Source organism: Emys orbicularis, chromosome 5, assembly GCF_028017835.1.
Source record: "Emys orbicularis isolate rEmyOrb1 chromosome 5, rEmyOrb1.hap1, whole genome shotgun sequence".
Taxonomy (NCBI): Eukaryota; Metazoa; Chordata; order Testudines; family Emydidae; genus Emys; species Emys orbicularis.
Window position 1 is genome coordinate 20,965,989 of NC_088687.1, and position 21,968 is coordinate 20,987,956.

Genomic DNA, 21,968 nt, shown 5'->3' on the forward strand with positions numbered 1-21,968 from the left:
TGTATTGACCTCTAGAGAAAAACCTTTCTGAAAGGATAAGCATTTTGTTGTAATGTAATAGCTATTGATGGGCTGTTGGTAGCAGTAAACAAACTCAGGATCTCTGAACCCAACCCTGTGCTGTCTGAGCTAATGGCAAAACTCCCACTGGCTTTAATATAGTCAGAATTTCAACCAGGTTCCTCAGTAAGAAGGCTGTAGTAGACTCAAACCTCTCCCTGTGATATAACTGCCAGCAAGTGGGGACAGTGAGCTTTTGTCTTGGTTACATTGTCATTATATGTAGGATAGGCTGTCATATCATGGCTAGTGCCAGGTTTAAATTTTCTCACACATTGGAGGTTCTGCCTAAGGGTTCCAAGGGAACAAGCAAGAAGAAAGAACAGCTATCAGTTTGGAGAATTACAGAAAGATGACGCTACAGAGAATAAATGGTAAATTTATGCCTAGCAAACATATGAGGACAACTGCAGGGAAATAACAGAAATTTTCAGACAAAGACCTCTGGGGAACAATTCGTCTATGTTTAAAGCCAGCTTCCAAAATGCTCTCTCCATCAAACAGAGCATGTGCTTAACACATGTTGCTGGCTCAGGATTAGGCAACTGACAGTTGTAGCTATTGAAGAATATGCTAACATTCCAATCTTGCTTCTGCTGGAAAGGGATTGTGTATCTTAGTGGGATCGGGCTGAGAAATAAGATGGGAAGAAGATATAGTACAAATGGGAAAAACAAAGTTCATATACTCTGGTAGCAGTTCACTTAGTATTACTCACTTAGAAATTAGTTTGTCTTCTGAACCTTATATCACAAACCCTCCATATCTGATCCTATTACTCAGCTACAAGGTCTAGAAGGCAAGAGAGCTGCTGACTAAAATGCAATACACTTTCCCAGATGGAAAATTGATTTTTAGGAGCTGCACCTGTACCACTTCACTTCAGACCCCCAAAACTAAGCAGGAACCTCAAGAAACAGTACTGGAAATCCTCTTGATGGCACTTTTCCTCCTAAGTCAGCACTGCGTGATGCCTCCACTCCCCAACTTCAGTGCAGGTAGCAGGGTGATCTTTCATTAAAAAAAGGTATATAAAACTGAAGTCCTAGCCATTTCTGACTATTAAAGATCCCACTAGATGGTCTACAAAACGGGATGGTGCCCTGGCCAAACTCCAATTTGGGTAACTGAGGTTATTGAATAATTCTATCTTAAAATGCCCCAGCAATGTCAATTCGATACAGTATTATTCTTCACTTCCTCTCAAGTTGCTGAGGACCGTTACTGTGTGCTGTCCAACAGCTGCTACATTTCACCTAAGAAACAAACCGCATGTCAGCGGTGAACAAAAGCAATTCCTGTGTATGTGCTGAGTGCATAAAGTGGTGGTGTGGTGAAGTGTTTTGGGGCTCTTTGGGAATGAATGGCACTACATACTATTTAGCTACTGAATAGTAAAATGACACTGCAATGTAGTCATAATTCTGTCAAGAGTAATTTGTTTGCAAGAAGATTCAAATCTTGGCAAGAATTTCTTCCCTTGACCATTGAGGAGAAAATGACAAGTTCATCAGCTAGACTTGATATCAAACCATGTTTAACAACATAGTAGTAATCATATTTTCCACTCCCGGTGTGCATGTACCCCATACATGAGACATGGAGGTTACTTACTGTAACTGGAAGTTAAAGGTGTTTGGTTCCTATCTATATTCTACATGCGGGTTTGCATGAGCACCATGCACCTCAGTCCAGAGATTTTAACAAGCAGTGTCCATTGGCCCACAAATGCACAGTTGATCTCTGCTCCCAAGTGAGGGTATAAGAGGCAGCATGGGTCGATGCCCCCTCAGTTCCTCTTCTTCCCGAGAATCCAACCAAATCTGAAGCAGAGGGGACGGAGGGCAAGTAGTGGAAAACCGAGCGGGATGGCACATCTCGAAGAACTTCTAGTTCCAATAAGTAACCTCTGCTTCTTGAGTGCTGCTCCCTATCTGTATTTCACATATGGGTGATTGGCAAGCAGGGCTCAGACTTGAGGTGGATGCAAAGAAGCTGGCAGCAAAGATGCATGCAGTACCGCAGATCCCACTGCTGCATCTGCAGCAAAGGCCTGGACTAGTGCATATCGTGTAGCAAACATGCATATGGAACTCAGGTGTCTGCTTTGCGTATGTGCTGCATAGGGACCTCCTGCAGGGATGCTACCATGGTGGCCTGTGCTCTTGTGGAGTGGGCCGTTATACCGTTGGGAGGCATGATGTGAGCTAGTCGGTAGCACTAGATAATATAGCTAGAAAACCACTCGGAAATCTTTTGAGAGATTATAGCCTGACCATGGGATCTCTCTGCTATCACGATGAAGGTTCTTGGAGACTTTGATGGGTTCGGGACTTTGCAGGTAAAAAGCAAGTGCATGCCAGACACTGAGGGAGTGAAGTCTCTTCTCTTCAGAAGTAGTGTGTAGTTTTGGAAAAATGACAGATAAGTGAATGTACCGATTAAGGTGAAATTTGGAGATGACCCTGGAGAGAAGTTTAGGGTGAAGGCGAAGGGCTACCTTGTCCTTCTGACATACCATAAAGGGAGGGTCTGCCACGAGGGCTCCCACTTTGATGAACCTCCTGGCAGAAGTGATGGCCACTAGAAATGCCACCTTTATGGATAGGTGGGACATAGAACATGTTGCTAAGGGTTCAAATGGAGGTCTAATAAGTTTCAACAGCATGAGGTTAAAATCCCACAGTGGTGCTGGTTTAATGACTTGCAGAAAGGCCTTGATGTGGTGCTTCATGAATTGTGTCGTAGATGGGTAGTAAAGACAAAGCACCTGTCTACTGGAGGGAGGAAGGCACTAATGACTGGCTGCGAGGTTGACTTGTAATGAGCTGATCGAGAGACCAGATTTCCTTGGAGACAAAAGGTAAACTAAAACAATCGAGATGCTTGAAGAGACTGGGTAAGAATAACTGTGCTGTAACCAGGCAAAGAAATGCCTCTATTTAGCTACATAGCATGTCCTAGTCAAATCTTTTCTATTCTGGGTAAGTGTAGCCAGGATGGGAGTCGAACAAGAGTGCTCTGCTTCCGACACCCATTCAAACACCATGCGGTAAAGGTGAAGCAAGCCCAGGCCTGGGTGTTTGACTCTGCCCCTGTCCTGCATCAGGAGTTCTGGAAAGGGATGGAGCTTGATTTGGAGGGTGGGCTGACATTGACAGAAGCTTTGGGAACCAAAACGGTCTTGGGCAGTATGGTGCTACAAGAGGGACGTCATGACTATTCTTTCTCAGGACCTGTGGAAGCAGGGGATGGGAGGAAAGGCATATCTGAAACACTTTGTCCATGATAATAGTGAGTTGCCTTGGGAGTTGCAGCCTGTGGCTTCCCTGGAACAATATGGGGGAGGGTTTTGTTCATTTTTGATGCAAAGAGGTCCCACAGAGGTGTGCCCCACCATGTGAAAATGTCTGTCAGAATGGAGTTGTGGATTTCCTATTTGTGGTCTGCCAAGAAGTGCCTGCTGAGGTTATCAGCTAAGAAGCTGTGAATACCCAGGAAGTATGCCACCTGGAGAGTGACCTTGTGCCTGATGCACCAGTTCCAAAGTCTGACTGCCTCCAGACAAAGCAGTAGAGACCTTACTTCTCCCTGTTCATGTAGACCAGGGTGGTAGTATTATCTGACATTAGCTGGATATGGAGGAAGCGAATGAGTGGGAGGAAGACCTTGAATGCAAAGCAGACTGCCCGCAGCTGTAGTACGTTGGTATGTAGTCTGGCCTCCCATGGAGTCCACATTGCCCTCCACAGTGTGACTGTTCAGATGGGTGCCCCACCCGAGAATGGAAGCATCTGTTACAATGGTGACACAGAGTTGGAGTAGAGAAGGGGACTCCCACTCGTACCTTGTCTGGGTTTGACCACCAAACGAAGAAGGTGATGACCCTGGTAGGAACGGTCACCTTGGAGTTGATGTGGTCCTTGTTGGCAGAGTAGACTGAATTGAGCCACACTGGCAGGCAACGTAGACAAAACCTGGCAAATGGTGTCACATGAGTACATGCTGCCATATTACCTAGCAGTAATAGGCACATTCACAATGTAGTTTCGGTATGCGGAAAATCAAAGAAATCACGCTGCACATTGTTTGAAACCTTTTTGCAGAGAGGATGGCTCTTGTAGAAACAGAGACCAGTGTGGCCCCGATAAAGTTTATTACCCTTCTGGGGGATAAAAAAGATTTCTCTCCATTAATGCAAGCTTCCAGGGCTGTGAGATTCTGAATGAGGAACCGAACAGCTGACTTGACCGCCTGTTGGGAGTGTCCTACAAGGAGCGTCGTCCAATACGGAAAGACTGTGTGGCCCTGATGTCTCAATCTGGGCTGCTGCCACCATGGAGAAAACTTTGTAAACACTCTGGGGGCTGTCACTAGTCCAAAGGGGAGAACTTGGAGGTGCTCCCGGTCCACCATAAACTGTAGGAACCTTCTGTGGGAGGGGTGAATGTCTAAATGAAAATATGCGTCTTTCACGTTGCGAGTCCTGAACCACATCCCTTCCTGAAGAGAGGAGATGATGGATGCCAGCGTAACCATCCTGAATCTCTACTTCTGAATGAAGATATTGAGTTGCCAAAGATCCAGAATGGATCTCCACCCTCAGTCTTTTTGGGGGACTAGGAAATATGGAGAATAGAGCCCTCTTTCTTGATACTTAGGTGGGACATGTTCTGTTGACTCTCAGAATAAGGATTCCACTTCCTGCTGAAGAATCACCTTGTGAGAGAAGTCCCTGAAGGGGGACCGGGAAGCGGTTTTGTGAGGAAGGAAGGAGAGGGTGCTCTTTGAAGTATCCCTGGAGGATCATCTCCCATACCCAACTGTCTGTTGCGATTAACTCCCAGTTGTGGGAGAAGAGAGTAAGATGGCCCGCAAAGATGACAGAAGGGTCAAGTAGCATCAGAAATGGTAAGTGGGTCTTGACTAAGATGTCAAAAGTGGCTCCTAGCAGCGGGCTGGGAATGGGTTGTGGTGACAGAATTGGCTGAAAAGCAGGTCTCAGTCTTCTGTCGCTTGCGGGGAGGCTTGTCAGGATGCTGGTAGTAGAGAGCATAAGGAGTAGGCGGCAGTGGTCTTGGTGTATAGGTCTGCCTTTGGTGCCTCTCCTCCTTGGGGCTGATGTTAGATTCCCAGAGAGTGGAGGTGTAGACCGTGAGTCCTTTAACAAATTAAAAGAGCATCTTTTTTTTCCATTAAAAATGTTTGACTCAACAGGAAGGTCTTTGATCATATTCTGCACTTCCCTGTGGAAGCCCCAGGATTGCAACCATGAATCCCTCCTCCAAGCTTCTGGATGCTGTATCCACAGCATAACTGCAGCCTGAAGGGCCGTTTTTGCCACCAATTTGCCCTCCTCTAGAAGGGAGAGAAATTTGGCTCTGTCATCAGGGGAAGTTTGTCCTTAAAGGGTGCAAGCCTAGAACAGTTCAAGTTGTACTTGGCTAGTAAAGTCTGGTAATTGGTGATGGGGAATTTCAAAACTGCAGAGAAGACCTTACTCCCAGGCTCTTGGAGCTCTTATCTGGTCAGGTGGTCCTTAGGTATTGTGACCTATTTCGTGCCGTAGCAGCCTGTAGCACCAGGGAGCCAGGAACAGGTGGGAGAACAGAAATTCGGCTCCCTTTGCTGGGATGAAATAGCTCCTCTTGGCCCTCTTAGGTTTAGGGGTGCAGGCCGCTGGCAGTGCCAATACAGCCTCATTAACTGGAAGAGTCACTTGGGCTCTGTGGCTCCAGAATGTCTATCTCACAATATTTTGGGTCTTGGACTTTCTCCGGGGATATCTGGCAATCATTAGCCACTCTTCGTAGTAAGTCCTGGTATTGCCTAAAGTCCTCTGATGGGGAAAAAAGGAGAGACTGCCTCATATGAGGTAAGAAGGAACTGAGGGGGCATTGACTTATACTGCGTTTTATACCCTCATTCGGGAGCATAAGGTGACCTACTGCACAAGTGTGGGCCAACAGACACTGTCCAGATCTCTGGACTCAGGCACATGCATACCCACGTGCAGAATACATATAGAAACCAGCAATCGAAGAAGAATGGATACTCACCCTGCATGTCTATGTGCCCCTGGGGGCATAAAGGACAGAGCAGGACCAACTGTCCCTCACTTCCTTTGCCAATACAGAATCCTAGATGAACAGGACTACATAGAAGGGGTGTAGGGAGTTCCAGTGCGGAAAAACTACAGTTCCTGTAGGGTAAATAACTGTTTTTTCTTCAAGTGATTGTTTACACAGCTTCCATTTTTGGTGATGAACAAACAGTTGTCCATTTGCGTGGAGATGAGCACTAGGACAGAAACTGCAGTACAGCCCTACCAAACAAGCATCTGATCTGGAATCTTTCACCAATGAGTAGACGCTTGTGTATGTCTGGACTGAGCTCCATGTAGCTGCCCTATAGATTTCAGAAATTGGGATATTCTTCCAACAGGAAGGAGAGACTGCCTGAGCTCCAGAGGTGGCTAGGTGGTTCTAACCTGGCTAACTCATAACATGTCTTTATACATGTTAGAGGCCCACTTACGTAACCTCTGAGAATATAGCCTGATCCTTAACCCTCTCTGCAAAGGCCACTAATATCAAGGTTTCTGAATGGATTTGTCCTATCAATGTAAAAAGAGACTGCATATTGTAATATATTTGTGAAGTTTAGCTTCCTCTGAGGTTGAATGAGGCTTGAAGAAAAATACTGGGAGATAATAAATTGGTTTATGTGGAATTCTGAAACAATTAGGACGAGGCCTTTGAGTGAGCCTGTCCTTATGGAACACTGTATAAGGGGTATCCGTCATGAAGAGCTGAATGGCCCCTATTCTTTGAGTCAATATCAATTGCCAGGAAAAGGCAGTCTTCATAGATAAACAGTAAAAGGAACAGGTTGTTAAGAGTTCAAAAGGGTGTCCCATTAAGCCAGATAACTGTATACTGAAGTCCCAAGAAGGAGCGGGCTTCCTAGATTGGGGGAAACAAATGAAATGAGACCTTTGAGGAATCTAGCAACTGTAGGGTGGGGAACATATGGTCTCATCATGAACTGCAGGATGATGTGCAGATATTGTAGCTAAGTGTTCTCCCTATGGCGCTGATAGACAGTCCCAAAAGTTGTTGTTGTTAGTAGGTAGTCCAGAATAGCAGAAACAAAGGGAGACAGATGACACTGCGCTGCTCACATAGAAACTATTTTCTATTTTGCTAAATAGATCAGCCTGTGTATTTCTTGCACTACCGCCTGCTGGCGCCGACTGAAGATGACCCTCCTGAGTTAGACCTAAGATGGGTTTTTTGGGGTGACGGGGAGGGAGGGGAATCTTAATCTGGATGGCTACTCTATTTGCTGCTTATTGTAGGCATACTAGAAGTCATTACCCTGACTAGTGTAGTCTGAAGTTATAGAAATAAAACTACCCATAATGCTCATGCTATGTATATAGGACATGCGCCCAATCACATGTCTGCAGCTTCTTTGGACACCACACTGAATCCTACCACTGGGTTCAGCTTTGTTACGGATACTAGGGTTACCATATTTCCACAAGCAAAAAAGAGGACGGGGGGGGGAGGAGCACCGCTCTAGCCCCGCCCCTGCCCCACCCCCATCCACTCCCTCCCACTTCCCACCCCCTGATTGCCCCCCTCAGAACCCCCAACTCCCCCCGCTCCTTGTCCCCTGACTGCCCCCTCCTGGGACCCCTGCCACTAACTGCCCCCTAGAACTCCACCGCTTATCTAAGCCGCCCTGCTTCTTGTCCCCTGACTGCCCCCTTCTGAGAACGCCCTACGACCCTACCTGTCCCCTGACTGCCCCAACCCTTATCCACACCCCCACCTCATATTCACACCCCCGCCCCCAGACAGACCCCCAGGGACTCCCATGCCCTATCCAACTGCTCCCCGCCCCCGACAGGACCCCCAGAACTCCTGACCCATCCAACACCCTCTGCTACCTGCCTGCCTTGACCCCTCTCCACACCCCTGCCCCCTGACAGCCCCCCCAGAACCCCAGACCCATCTAACCCCCCCGCTCCCTGTCCGACTGTCCCAACCCCTCTCCACACCCCTGCCCCTCTGACAGCCCCCCCAGACCCATCTAACCCCCCGCTCCCTGTCCCTGACTGTCCCAACCCCTCTCCACACCCTTGCCCCCCTGACAGCCCCCCCCCAAACTCCCGACCCATCCAACCCCCCCTCCCTGTCCCCTGACCAGGGCCGGCTTTAAAGAGCCCAGGAATCGGGCTGCGCTCCGGCCGGGGTTGCGGGGTTTGGGGCCGGGCCGGAGGTGCTCGGCCGGCACTGCTGGGGCCCGAGCCGGGCCGGGTCCGGGCCGGGGGTGCTGGGGCCTGAGCCGGGCTGGCGCTGCTGGGGCCCGAGCCGGGCCGGGTCCGGGCTGGGGGTGCTGGGGCCCAAGCTGGGCCGGTGCTGCTGGGGCCCGGGCCGGGTCCGGGCTGGGGCCCGAGCTGGGCGGGCTGGGGCCCGAGCTGGGCGTGCTGGGGCCCAAGCTGGGCCGGCGCTGCTGGGGCCCGGGCCGGGTGTGGGCTGGGGCCCGAGCTGGGCCGGCGCTGCTGGGGCCCGGGCCGGGTCCGGGCTGGGGCCCGAGCTGGGCCGGAGCCGCTGGGGCAGCCGGGCACCGCTCGGCCAGGGCCGCGCCTCCCCGGAGCTCTCCTCCTCGCGCCCCCCCCCCCCCGCCCCAGCTTACCTGCTGCTGCCTCACGCTTGCCCCTGCTTCTTCAGACTTCCCGCGAAGAACAGCTGCGGGCCGGACAGCATGGTAAGGCTGCAGGGGATGGGGGGAGCCGGGAAGGGGCTTTGGGTGCCCAGCGGCACTTGGCCGCCGCTTTTCTATCTATAAATAGCCGACTGGGGGGGAAATCCCGGACATTTTTAGATTTTTAAAAATCCCCCCCGGACGGCTATTTATAGACCGAAAAGCCGGACATGTCCGGGGAAATCCGGACATTTGGTAGCCCTAACGGATACAGCATGAGGTGATGTTCTACAGACAATTTTAAAACTGCCCCAAATGCCACTAATACTACAGCTGGTGCTTGAAACAATCTTCAAATGTTACAAACCTGCTATTAATAGCAAATGAATATGGACAGACTTCTTCTACCTTTTAATTATTTCCTAAGACTGACTTCCACTTTTATGAAGGGCAAGTCTGCTGCTTAAAAGTATGAAATATATTTTAAAACACTGCTGTACGCATGCATTTCATGTTAGTAAAAACGAGAACCAGCTTTCTTCTTAGAAAGACATTGAATTACTTTCATTATGTGACAAATAGGCACCTTTGAAAATTCCACTTAGTCTAGATCTGCACTTTTAGGCTCCTAAATACCTTTATAAATCCAGCCTGAATTGTTTTTAGACTGTGAAGTGTCAGGAATTTCACTTACCAAGGACACAGAAAGCTTCAGTTACACAGAATGCAACCAGGAAATAGAATTAGTGACTGAATATAAAAGATGCCTTGAAATGGTTGAAGTTTTGTTCTGTTTCTTAAATGCATGTTTACTTTTATCCAAAACGCTGAACTCCTGAGGAGTTGTGGTTGTCAGAGAAAAGTTGCTGGTCTTAACTTCAGTGAGTAAGTTTAGGCTCAGGGAGACCTTGAAGGTTTCCATTTTGTAAAATATATGCCTGAGAAAAAGAAGAAGATCCAATCTCTGCTGTAATGCTGTTGTAACCATGCCTAGATCTCTTTCATCTGCTGGTTTTGCATTACTACCTTCTTCACAGACTTCTGGGTAACACATGCTATCTAAAACCACAGGTGAGCTTACGTCAGGTTTAAAGGGCAGATCTCAAACGAAACCTGTAATATAATCTCTGGTCAAGCTTGAGATACCTTGGCGGCTGTTAACATTTCAATCAAATCGTGAAATGCAGCCTCTTCATTATTTCTCAACACAGTGACAAGTATACCTACCTATACTGCCCCGCCAGACAAACTCAGATGGTTTAAAAAAATAAATAAAATAAAAAACATTTAGAAATGGCAGAAATTCTACTCCCCCCCCCCCCACTGTTTTAACAACCAAACTGCATTTAGACACAGGCACTCTAAAGGACAGCAGGATAAGTAAAACAACATGACATAAGGAAAGCCAGAAAGCCTCACCTCTTATGCTACTTTTACCCCAGCCTTTGTTATATTTTTATTGGAAAAGATAGTGACCTGAGATGTAGCTCCCAAGGAAGCTGGCTACATTTAAGGCAATCTAAGCCTGGTTCTCCTAAAACAATCTACCCCCAAACTCTACAGCAGAACAATAGGCTAAAGGCGATTATGGTCACTGTCTGCATAGAACTTCTCTACAATTAGCAGATCACCTTGAACTAGGATGAAGGAAGCTTTCTGTTTTGTTTTTTCACTTTATTGTCCATGGGGTTAGGTGTTGATTATTCAACCTAACACTTTACTGCACCAGCCACTCTCTTGTGCCTGCTAGCACACAGAATGAAGTTGCTTTCATTCAACTAGAATACCTCATTTTAACAGCCTAGTTCGGATTCACACTAATAGAGACTTTTGATCTGGCAGAATCAGTTTGTATGGCTCTTAGAATTGTCAAATGTTAACAGGAACTTTGTCAAGGCTTAATGATGTAAAACTGGAACACTTACACATGCAGCCCTCCCTCCACTATATAGATGCCTCGAAGACCTGAAATTCTTAGAAAATGCTTGAATACGAAAAAGCAAAAAAACCCATGAGAAGCCCTGAACTCATGAGCAACAAACAAGATAATATGCAATGGATTTCAAAAAACAAATCAGGCTGTGTTTCTGCTTTGCATCACCAACATACAATACTAATTTTTCAAGGGATACAGTATATTCATATATTTACAAAGATTAGTAAGAAAGCTCATTTAATTCATCCTTATACATCTTTCTTTCTCCATGCTTATATGGCACCCATCACCCGCCCCCCCCCAAAATCCATCCCAAGCATTACATTTACATTAACGCTGCAGTAGGGGGATTTTGCAATGAAATCCCCATCAACATATTGAAATTGACTGTCATACTGCTGAAACGCCAAGTATTGAAATGGATCTCTGCAAGTAAAATAAACCAATCATCTTGTGGAAACAAGCACTAGTACACTGGGAAAGAATTCATAATTTAGACAAATATTTAATGTGACATGTCACTATTTAATACACACAGGTACCATAGTCACACCAATGCTTGCTACAACTGCACGATGAACTGAAGGCATAACTTTTAAGAGGATATTTTTAAGACAGCTAATTTAAAAAAAATAATTCAGTAAAAATATAGATTGACTTAAATTGAAATAAACCCTAACTGTGTCAGTAATATTCTGCTGCCTTAAGAAGATCCTTACTCTGTGACAGTCCTACAAATGAGTATAGAAGTGACAGTGTACTGCCATCATGAGGATCTTTGGTAGTACTGCCTGTTCAAACCAGAATATATTGGCATCTTTATTAGACAGACAATAATATGACCATATGTTCCAAAGACCCCATTACAAAACATCCAGCATTAACACCATATGTTCTCTCTCCATTTTTACATTGGGCTCATTGAGATTTATCTTCTAGCCTGTATGGATTTTTTTCAAAAAAGGAAACTCCCTTAATAGTAGGATAAAAAAAAGATACTTAATGGCTCATGTTCCATCAGAAGCGCAAGAGAGAAAACCCATTTCATTTTTACAAGGAAACTGATAGTTATAATTTGATCATCAATAAAAACTTCCCTGGTTATTTACAAATGAATGTTCAAGTACAGCCTGGGACCAAAGATAACCTCAGTATGGGAAGCAGTGTAATTAAAAAGGGTTATACTATCTCAATATACTACACATGTCATTACCACAAAATGAAGATGAATTTTCGTGTGGTATATTTCTTAGAACAAATACTTATTGCAAATAAACACCTTGCTCTTTTGGTTTTTAAAAAGCGATCATGAGTGTATTCTCCATAAGAAAGCGCTCTCAGCATTGGTGCACATGGATAAAATTTACTAAACCGTGCTCAAAGTTAATAAACTTTCAGATTGTTCTTACAGGAACCAACCTTTAAAATCTGCACTACAAAAACTAAAATAAATTGCTTATTCTCTTTTGGTACCAAAGGTAGCAAACCAGAAATACCAAACACTTAACCAGCTCCGCATAATGCCGATGAATGATTTTCAAAATATATAAAATCCAGCTGGGAGAAGGGCATAGTGGCAACGTGCTATATGTATGTTTCTTCTTCACAGACAAAATATACCTTCATATACCTTACACACATCTGGGAAATGTCCATCTATAATACCGGTATTTTAAATATCATTTATCTGACTTTAATAAATAAACTAAGGACCTGAGGTTTCAACTTTTACTCACAAGAAAATCAATTATATAAATGGGACATTCACAAAAAAGATACAGGGTCAGGCCCACAAGTACATTTAATTGAACTGACCTAAAAAGTAACAGCAATGAATATTATTAAATGACAAAGTTGGATGAGCAATCCAATCTGAATTTAAATATTGTTTTAATTATTATAGTCAAATAAACTTGACTATTTTAATAAGGTGTCTAAAGTTCTCTAAGTGACTAAGAAAGGCTTCTTTAAAGTTACCTGGTTGGTTTGAAGGTTGCCAACCTGAGTATTTGACAGCACTCTGAGGTCCGGTTGGTTTAAAGTCTGTAGCAGATGTGATCTTGGCTGCAGCTGGTCTGGTGTCAGTTTTGTCTGGACTTACAGGCATGCTCCTCACGGAGGCAGCGGCATAAGCAACAGGCTGTGAAGCCTCCAGGGAATCACTGTTCAGAGACAAAAAGAGTATTTCTTACCCAAACAGGAACACACTGAAGTGACGGTATATGTAAGACCCAGGTGCAAAGGGTTTTCCATTCATACTAAAGCAGGTGTTGCATGAGCAGTTTTATCATACATAATCATACTTGAAATTACTTTGTCATATGCAAAAAGTCATAGATTGGTCCCAAATCCTACAAAACCTTGCCCTCAAGACCCCTTTTAAATTTAAAAACTAAGCCCACCTATCTTTTCTCTTCTCCGCTGTGTAAAATCTCTCTTACTGAGGGTTTTTTTTTTTTTTTGGATTACTGCATATTTAGAAACTAAATGTTCCTGCTAAGACCTGTTATATACTTTTTTTAAAGCTATTTTCTTAAAATTTCTGCAAATAGTCAACATAAAAGTCCCCTTTACAGCATCTTTTCTAAACACCTAAAATTGTCACTGAATAGGAGTAGAGGTAGAATTCTCTACCTTAAACTCAGCATGACTTTAAGACTATTCCATTACTGACTTTTTAAATATATTAATATTTTCTTCTTGGATAGTGGGTAAGTATCCATATGTTCATGTTTTAATTGTAGCTCTCCATAAAAATATCAGCACAAAAATGACTGACACATGTAGTGATGGGCAACTAGTGGTTGCCCATCACTAGCGCTCTAGTGGTTTCATACCAGCATGTATGTAATATTTTATATTGCCTTTTTAAAGAAGTTTAAAGCTGTTTCCATGTCTTAAGGTATGTACAGTTCTGCTATTTAAAAAAATATATATATTACCCTTTGACAATTGCAGTTAATTGGAATTCACATGCATTGTAAGTGCCCACTAATTAAGCTACTGGAAGAAAATGCTTCATTTCTGATTTCCGCAAACTGTTTGAAAGCACAAGCATCTCAAATAAAGATTTGTGCAGGGTTACTTGTTTTTAAAACCCTAGTATTTATTTTTGAAAAATGAAAAAATATTTTAGTAAGAAACCTTTAAAATAATGCTGTACTTGCTAATGAAAGTCATTTGTAAACGAATAGAAACACAAACAGCAGGAAACACTAACTATTTCTGTAACACAAAGACATGGTAGAACACATCAACAGAGCCAAAGCTACATCCATATTTTGTCCCTCCTTGAAATCAGAAATGCTAACACCTTTGAAATCCTATAAACTTTCTCTATTGGAGTTTACAACTCTACAGCACGTGGATTGACTGCCACGTACTGAAACAGAGCTATGCTTGGTATTAGCATATGATACTAAGTTTGTGTAGTAAAAATCCCTGAGACTTTTTCGTGAAAACTAGATAATACATGTGCACAATGTCTTGTCTATTAAAAAAAAAAAAGAGAGAATTTTAATACTCTCAAGAGCTATCCCTCATTATGAACTAGTGAGCTTGCCTTCTGTTTGCTAGTGACAGTGAAGTGTCAATATTTCATGTGCCTAAGACCGTTCTTGTGGATTTCATGACAAATCCACAAACAAGGAAATTCAGACTTACGTTAAAACCAAATCCTCAATTCACCTCATTGTATTTACAGCCGTTATTGGAATTACACAAACCTTTAATTATAAGAATAGTTGTGATCAGCTGTCCTAGTGATTGATTTACGATTGCAGTGTACGTGCAGTGACAGACTAAGCATAAAAAGTAAGCCCCCCATGTTCTATAGCGCTAATATGTATGTCAAAAAAATTGTTGGAGGCACAAATCCATAGATTACCGATTCTTTAGAAGCTTAGAATACACACCCTTTCAACAGCAGACTTTAAGGTGGTGTTAAGGATCCGTAGTATCAAAGTCTGTGTATTTGAAGACAATTAAAAAGGACACGGTACAACAAGTAGCCCATCTACTGATGAGGATTAGACTCTTAGGCCTTGTCTTCACTATGAAAAAAGGTCTATTCCTAACTTGAGGCAAAATCCTAGCGTAGAAAGCCAATTTGTTGTTTTCACATAAGTGAGTTGGTTGAGTTAAACCCCGGGCTCCCCCATGACCTTAAAACTTGACCTGCTAACTTGCAAGAAAATGACAAATTGCCTCGTCCTCACTAGGCTTTTACCCCAGGTCAAACTCAGAACACATATTTTGTCAAAGCAAAGATGAGGCCTAAGGAGGCGGCCTGCTCTGGCCCCTTTACGGTGGGTGAAGGGGCCAGAGTGGCATAAAGGGACACAAAAAGCCCTGGTTCCAGCTGGGGGAGAATTTTCCTGGGACAAGCACTGGCATAGGGGGAGTGTCAAGGGCATGGATCAAGAGGTGAGAGGGCCACGTCACAGTCTGGACCGCAGTATACAGCACTGTGGATGGTGCCATCCATAGTGTAGCCAGGACAGGCTGCTGTAAGTTAAATAGCCCCTCAGTGCTGTCCCAATTATGCCAAAGAGTATCTCTAGGCCCTGCAACAACCCAACATTGAGAAAGTACAAAGGAGGCTTAAAGCCACTCTAGCGGGCCCTTCCAACCCTCCCCCCCGCCCTCCCCACCTTAAAAGTACAGCAGAGTGTCTCATCCCAAGAGCATCACAACAATGACCTGGATTCTACGACTGACTTCAGATCAGCGTCCAACTCATTCAAGGTCCCCATCCTGATAGTTAAAACTTATCATCTTGGACCAAACTAACAATTCTCCATCCACTACTCTCCCCAGACCACTGGGTTCTCACGTCTACAGTGATCTAGGATAACTCAGGAACTGGAGACAAAGGCACTTTCACTGCTGAGTCCCATGCTGTGGAAATTCCCATCAGAGAAGATAAGCATATTCTGTAGTCTAATAATTTTTAAAGGGAAAAAAAATCATCCTTTTATAATAGCCTGTCTTCACTTTCTGTGGCAGACAATGACAGGAGGAGAAGTAGGGAATTCAGCCATATCCCAGGACAGCATGAGCATAGTCTGTGCCTGCTTATATTCTTATACTGACTCTTAACTACTGTATTACATGCATCTCAATACTATGATGAAGCACATTTTATACTTCACTTAGAGTAAATAAGAGAAAAAAGTTAGGAGTGATCATTTGACCTTAATGCCACAATTTGGCCTTCTTTAGGAAGATCCTCTAACAGCAAAAGCAAAGTGACCTTTAAAAAGCAGATTATTTTTCCAGGCAGTGTCATGGTTAAAATGTTGTTGCTGATTTTGATTTTGTTTTCATTGTATGTTTATGATAAATTTGAAGTCCAAACACTGATGGCATGCTTGTTGATTTGGACATTAACTGGTTTGCAATTCATTAACACAGTACATGCCTAAGGGCTGGTCTACACCGAAAACTTGTATCAGCACAGCTACGTCTCTCAGTATTGCGAAAAACCCACACCCTTGAAATGTGTAGCTATGCCTACCTAACCCCCAGTGTAGACAGTGCTATGTCGACAAAAGAATTCTTCCTTCGACCTAGCTATCGCCTCTCGGGGAGGTGGATTGACTACCGTGATGGGAGAACCCTCCCTGTTGCTGTTGCGTTGTAAGTGTAGACATCGCCTATGTTTTTTGGGTTTTGTGAACATAGCCTCCCTTTCTGTATTTGTGATTACCTATTGGTGTAAATGTTATTTGAATGTCTAAGCACCTGATTGCACCAAGAAATCAGGCAGGATCTCCAAATGATATAAGGTGCGCTGCAAACAACTGTGGTTGCACAAAGAAAAGGGAAGTGAGGTTAAGGCCCTGTTTTTAAAAAAAAAAAAAAATATATCAAGCACTAATATAGTAATAACTTAGGCTGTGATCCAAAGCACACTGAAATCAATGGGAGCCTTTTCATTGACTTTTATGGGTTTTGGCTCAGGCCCCTCAGATAAGTAAACTTACTCCCATAAAGACCTCAAAAAATGAAAGTTATTCAGCAAAGCTGACAGCAATTTGTTTTTCTGCTCCTTTGGTTCTTCCAAGTTTTCCCCACACCAGTAGTTTTACACCACATTCATCTGGTCTTAAAAACTCAGTCAATATGGAAACCAGTCTTACAAGTGCTAATTTTCCCCACAAATCCCTTTCTGATTTGAGTCCATGATTCAGTCAGAGATTGATTAATGGGGTTGTGTATTTAGGGAAGACTGAGGACCTCCCGAATGAGTGCGCTCAAAAACACATCTCCTAGACTTCCAAGTTGATTTGATATACCCACCATCACAGCCACTCAGGCAAGAGCCCCATTATAACTTGAGGATTTTCTCAAGAGACTTGCTTTCTTCCTCCATTAACAAAAATAGAAGCAGTTTCCTTTCCCTCCACTCCAAAAACCAATCAGCACCTGACAAACCACCTTTAAAGTAAAATATGTTCCCTCATACAAGAGCACACGTAAGAAAATCCTACTGAATTAACAACTTCCTTTGCACAAAGACAGCTTTGTTTTTAAAAAATTAGCAAGGTGGAGCCAGATTCTGAGAGGCTATCAATAAGCTCCACTGACTTGCATTCATTCTAGCCAACTTACACCACTGGAGAATCTGGCTCAAAAATGGAAAAAGCACCTTCCCAAAGTGGAAGCACCAGATGTTGAAAACATGGCAGCTTGCTGTATTATAATATCCTATTTAAAAAAATTGTATGGGATGACAGAGGTAAACCCAGTGGACAATTGCAGTCTTTAAGGCCTCTTTCAGCTGTTGCTTTATTTGGTTGGGCCAACAATTGATTTTTGTTTATATAGTGATACAAGTCATCTTTAACCATACTAAACTTGAAATATGTACAGAAGTGCAATTTGGAATGCCTAAAGCACTTCGCTATTTCTGTTCTAAGTTAAATATCTGCGATTGTAGTCATCTGAAGATACAGATTATGACAGCTCATGCCTGTGGGTCATTGATTCAGATAGCAACAGCTAGCAATCTCATGATATTTTGTGTTTTTATTAAAGCTTCAGCTCCTAGAGTCACGGGATTAAGTGAGACTCCCAGATTTCATTTAAAACCAAAAAGCAAATAAAAAGAGCCCAGTACTATTTTTTTTTTTTTTAAAGAAAATCTCTTGTTTTTAAGCCAGTGTTCTGATTTTTGAATGCTCAGAGTCCACAATACTGTGCTCAAGATGTAACCAAGGGAGAAACTTAACAAGAGAAAAGTTCCAAGCCAATGGTTTCAGCAGCCTTGAGATGGAACTCAGACACCTCTTCCTGCTCCTTCTGTCTGTTCCTAACAAATAGGAGTTGAATATATTCCTTTACATACTAAGGGCTTGTCTTCACTACCAGGGTAAGTCGACCTAAGTTACGCTACTCCAGCTACGTGGATAATGTAGCTGGAGTCGATGTAGCTTAAGTCAACTTACCCCGGTGTCTTCACTTTGCTGCATCAACAGGAGACGCTCTCCCGTCCACTTACCTTAATCTTCTCGGGGAGCTGGAGTACCGAGGTCGACCAGAGAGTGCTCTGTGGTTGACTTAGTGGGTCTTCACTAGACCCACTAAGTCGACTCCTGCTGCATCAATTGCAGCAGCGTCCATCTCCCCATAGTGAAGACCAGCCCTAAGAACTGTCAAAAATTTAATTGACAGGCTGCTGCTATCTGAGAGTCTCCATCATAAGGTTCCCCACCTAGAGGCAGTATCAGGGAGTGGAGGAGTTATAGCCTACCTTTCCCCTTGAAGGACTTGTTGCTACTCACTGAGGGCCACCCAAAAAGGAGATTTCAGGGAGTGCTCTCTCTCTCTCTCTCTCTAGGAGCTGGTGCTGCTCCCTGAGGACACAATACTCTAAACTCTAGAGGGGAACTTCCACTGCAAGGGAATCATTCTACATTTCATATTACCCCTTTCTGCATCAGAACTATGATTATTTTGATTCATTACTAGTTGGCTCATACATTGCAAGACACCTATTTCTTCAGGAATGCACCCATACTCCTGCCAGCCCAAACCCCAAAACAACATTAATATTTTGATAACTTTTTGGTATACCATGTAAGGATGGCCCACCTTGCTGTTTTTGTCGACATATTTCTAGGCTTCTACAGTATTATGGCTTTATATCCTGTGCCTCACGGAAATAAATTCTGTCCCTCTGCAGAATCATTTCTGCCTCCCAAATGCAAGCAACAAAGCAGTATTGGGGCATCCTCAGAGAAGTTTCTAGCAACATTTGATTTAGAAATCTGATTTTTACACCACTCTCCTCTTTCTCCTTGTAACTTTAGTCCCATTTGAAGACTTCAAATGGGACTAAAGTTACAAGGAGAAAGAGGAGAGGGAGAAAACTGCTACAGTGCATGACATTGTCAAAAATTGGCCATAATCGATACAAAGTCTTTCATTCCAGCAGTTAATACTAAGGTTACACTTGAGAATATTCTTCTAGCAAGGTCAGATTTAGAAGTCTGATTTGATTCCTTTAAGAATAAATTAGACTTACTATTTGTAAAAATGTCTGATCTGGAGAAAATAATACAATAGGCAGAAAAAAGTACTAATGAAATTCAAGAAAAATTAATAGCTGTGGAGGCTAACAAAGAGAAAACTAAACCGCTTATTCAGTGTACTAATTAAAAATACAAATGTACTGAGTATAGCAATGATGAGGTCCTTTTTTTTCAAAAGGAAGATTTATAACATGAGTGCCTCTGAGTTCTCCCAACAATGTTCAGGGTGAAGATCTGTATAATTCTATGCCAAAACATTAAAGTTTTGCCAGTTTTAATCCTTTTTTTCAAAAAATAGAGCTCCTGTTCCTTTTCAAAATAGAAAGCTTCACATATTTCTAGAAATAACAAAAACCACATTGGCTGAAAGAAAGATGCTACTGCTTTTAAGAACTGATGTTTTTTACCTTATTAAGTCTACGGGAGAGATTTTCAAAAGTGCCTAGGGGATTTAGAGCACAAGTCCTATTGACTTTCTATGAGACTAGTGCTCCTAAAATCCTTTAGGTATTTAATTAATAGTTAAGGAGAATAAATAAAAATAATAATAAAAAAAAACACGACATTCCAGGTTGGATGGGTGAACAGGCTAGTGTTCCAGGGAAGAAAAAAAAAAAAAAAAAAAAGGATGGTTATCATCAAGTTAAGTTCAAGATCTCTGTCCAATAGCCTGGGCACTTAAAACTCAGAGATTAAGACAGAGGTTGACTCTCCACTTCTTTGGCACAATGAAACTTTCTTCCATAAGGATAAAGCTCTTCTGTGCTGAGACTGTGAAATTAACTCCCATCAGGACAGAGTCATTACAAACCTTTCGCTTGAAGTGCAAGGTACACTTCTTTGACTTGTCTTCTCTAGACAAATCAGAATAGGATGTACACTGAAAACAAAACTAAATGAGCAACAAAACCCCTACCAAAACACTACCCTGCATATGCAGTTCTCACCTGGGGAATAGGATGAGCGAGAGAACAAACCACACGACAGATGTTAGTCATGTTGCTTAACATATTGCTAAAAGGCACCCAGAAACTATGGTACCTGACAGTGATCTAAAAACCTGAATGGAACAGAATAAAATGATGATAGGTGAGGTGTGAGACAAGTACCAGTTTCTCCCAAATTGCTTTTGGATCTTTACTGTAAATTAAGATTAGGAGAATGAAGACAATACTGAACACATATCAGAAGCTGCTATCTAATGTAGGTACTTAATGCTGAGAAATATGACTAAAACGTATAGTGGACAGACTGACACGCTTAACTGAAAAATAAAGAGAAATAAGCTCACAATGCTTATGGAATCCAACTGCCAGGCCTGCACTCTTCAGTGGAAGTTACATGCGCATTAGAGACATCTTTTTAAGATGATTCTTAAGTCTGATTTCTTGTTGTAAAAAGTATGAGCTGTGCCCCATATGAGGTATGAATGTGTCATGTGTTTGTATCAGAGGGGTAGCCGTGTTAGTCTGAATCTGTAAAAAGCAACAGAGGGTCCTGTGGCACCTTTAAGACTAACAGAAGTATTGGGAGCATAAGCTTTCGTGGGTAAGAACCTCACTTCTTCAGATGCAAGTAATGGAAATCTCCAGAGGCAGGTATAAATCAGTATGGAGATAACTAGGTTAGTTCAGTCAGGGAGGGTGAGGTGCTCTGCTAGCAGTTGAGGTGTGAACACCAAGGGAGGAGAAACTGCTTCTGTAGTTGGATAGCCATTCACAGTCTTTGTTTAATCCTGATCTGATGGTGTCAAATTTGCAAATGAACTGGAGCTCAGCAGTTTCTCTTTGGAGTCTGGTCCTGAAGTTTTTTTGCTGTAGATCTGAAAGGGACCTTGAGAAGTGATCAAGTCCAGCCCCTTGTGCTGTTGCAGGGCCAAGTAAACCTAGACCATCCCTGACAGGGCTTTGTCCAACCTGTTTTTAAAAACCTCAGTGATGGGCCAACAGAAACCAACAGAAAAAAGAAACCAACAGAAACTCCACTGGCCATCACCATCACAACAGGTGATGGCCAGTGGAGAAACCAACAGAACTCCACTGGCCATCACCTACAGTCCTCAGCTTAAACCTCTCCAACGCATCATCAGTGATCTACAACCCATCCTGGACAATGATCCCTCACTTTCACAGACCTTGGGAGGCAGGCCAGTCCTCGCCCACAGACAACCCGCCAACCTTAAGCATATTCTCACCAGCAACCACGCACCGCACCATAACAACTCTAACTCAGGAACCAACCCATGCAACAAACCTCGATGCCAACTCTGCCCACATATCTACACCAGCAACACCATCACAGGACCGAACCAGATCAGCTACAACATCACCGGCTCATTCACCTGCACGTCCACCAATGTTATATATGCCATCATGTGCCAGCAATGCCCCTCTGCTATGTACATTGGCCAAACTGGACAGTCACTACGCAAGAGGATAAATGGACACAAGTCAGATATCAGGAATGGCAATATACAAAAACCTGTAGGAGAACACTTCAACCTCCCTGGACACACAATAGCAGATGTAAAGGTAGCCATCTTACAGCAAAAAAACAGTTTCTCCTCCCTTGGTGTTCACACCTCAACTGCTAGCAGAGCACCTCACCCTCCCTGACTGAACTAACCTCGTTATCTCCATACTGATTTATACCTGCCTCTGGAGATTTCCATTACTTGCATCTGAAGAAGTGAGGTTCTTACCCACGAAAGCTTATGCTCC

The 21,968-nt window shown here is 43.4% G+C and overlaps 1 protein-coding gene across 1 annotated transcript in view; it reads right to left on the minus strand.

Annotated features, from left to right (window-relative positions):
• The window catches only part of PDLIM5 (PDZ and LIM domain 5), a 201,529-nt gene that overhangs the window by 25,341 nt on the left and 154,220 nt on the right, over positions 1–21,968 (minus strand). The window contains exon 15 of the mRNA XM_065404810.1: positions 12,689–12,873. Coding sequence (XP_065260882.1) covers positions 12,689–12,873 — 185 coding nt within the window. The remainder of the gene's footprint in view (positions 1–12,688; positions 12,874–21,968) is intronic.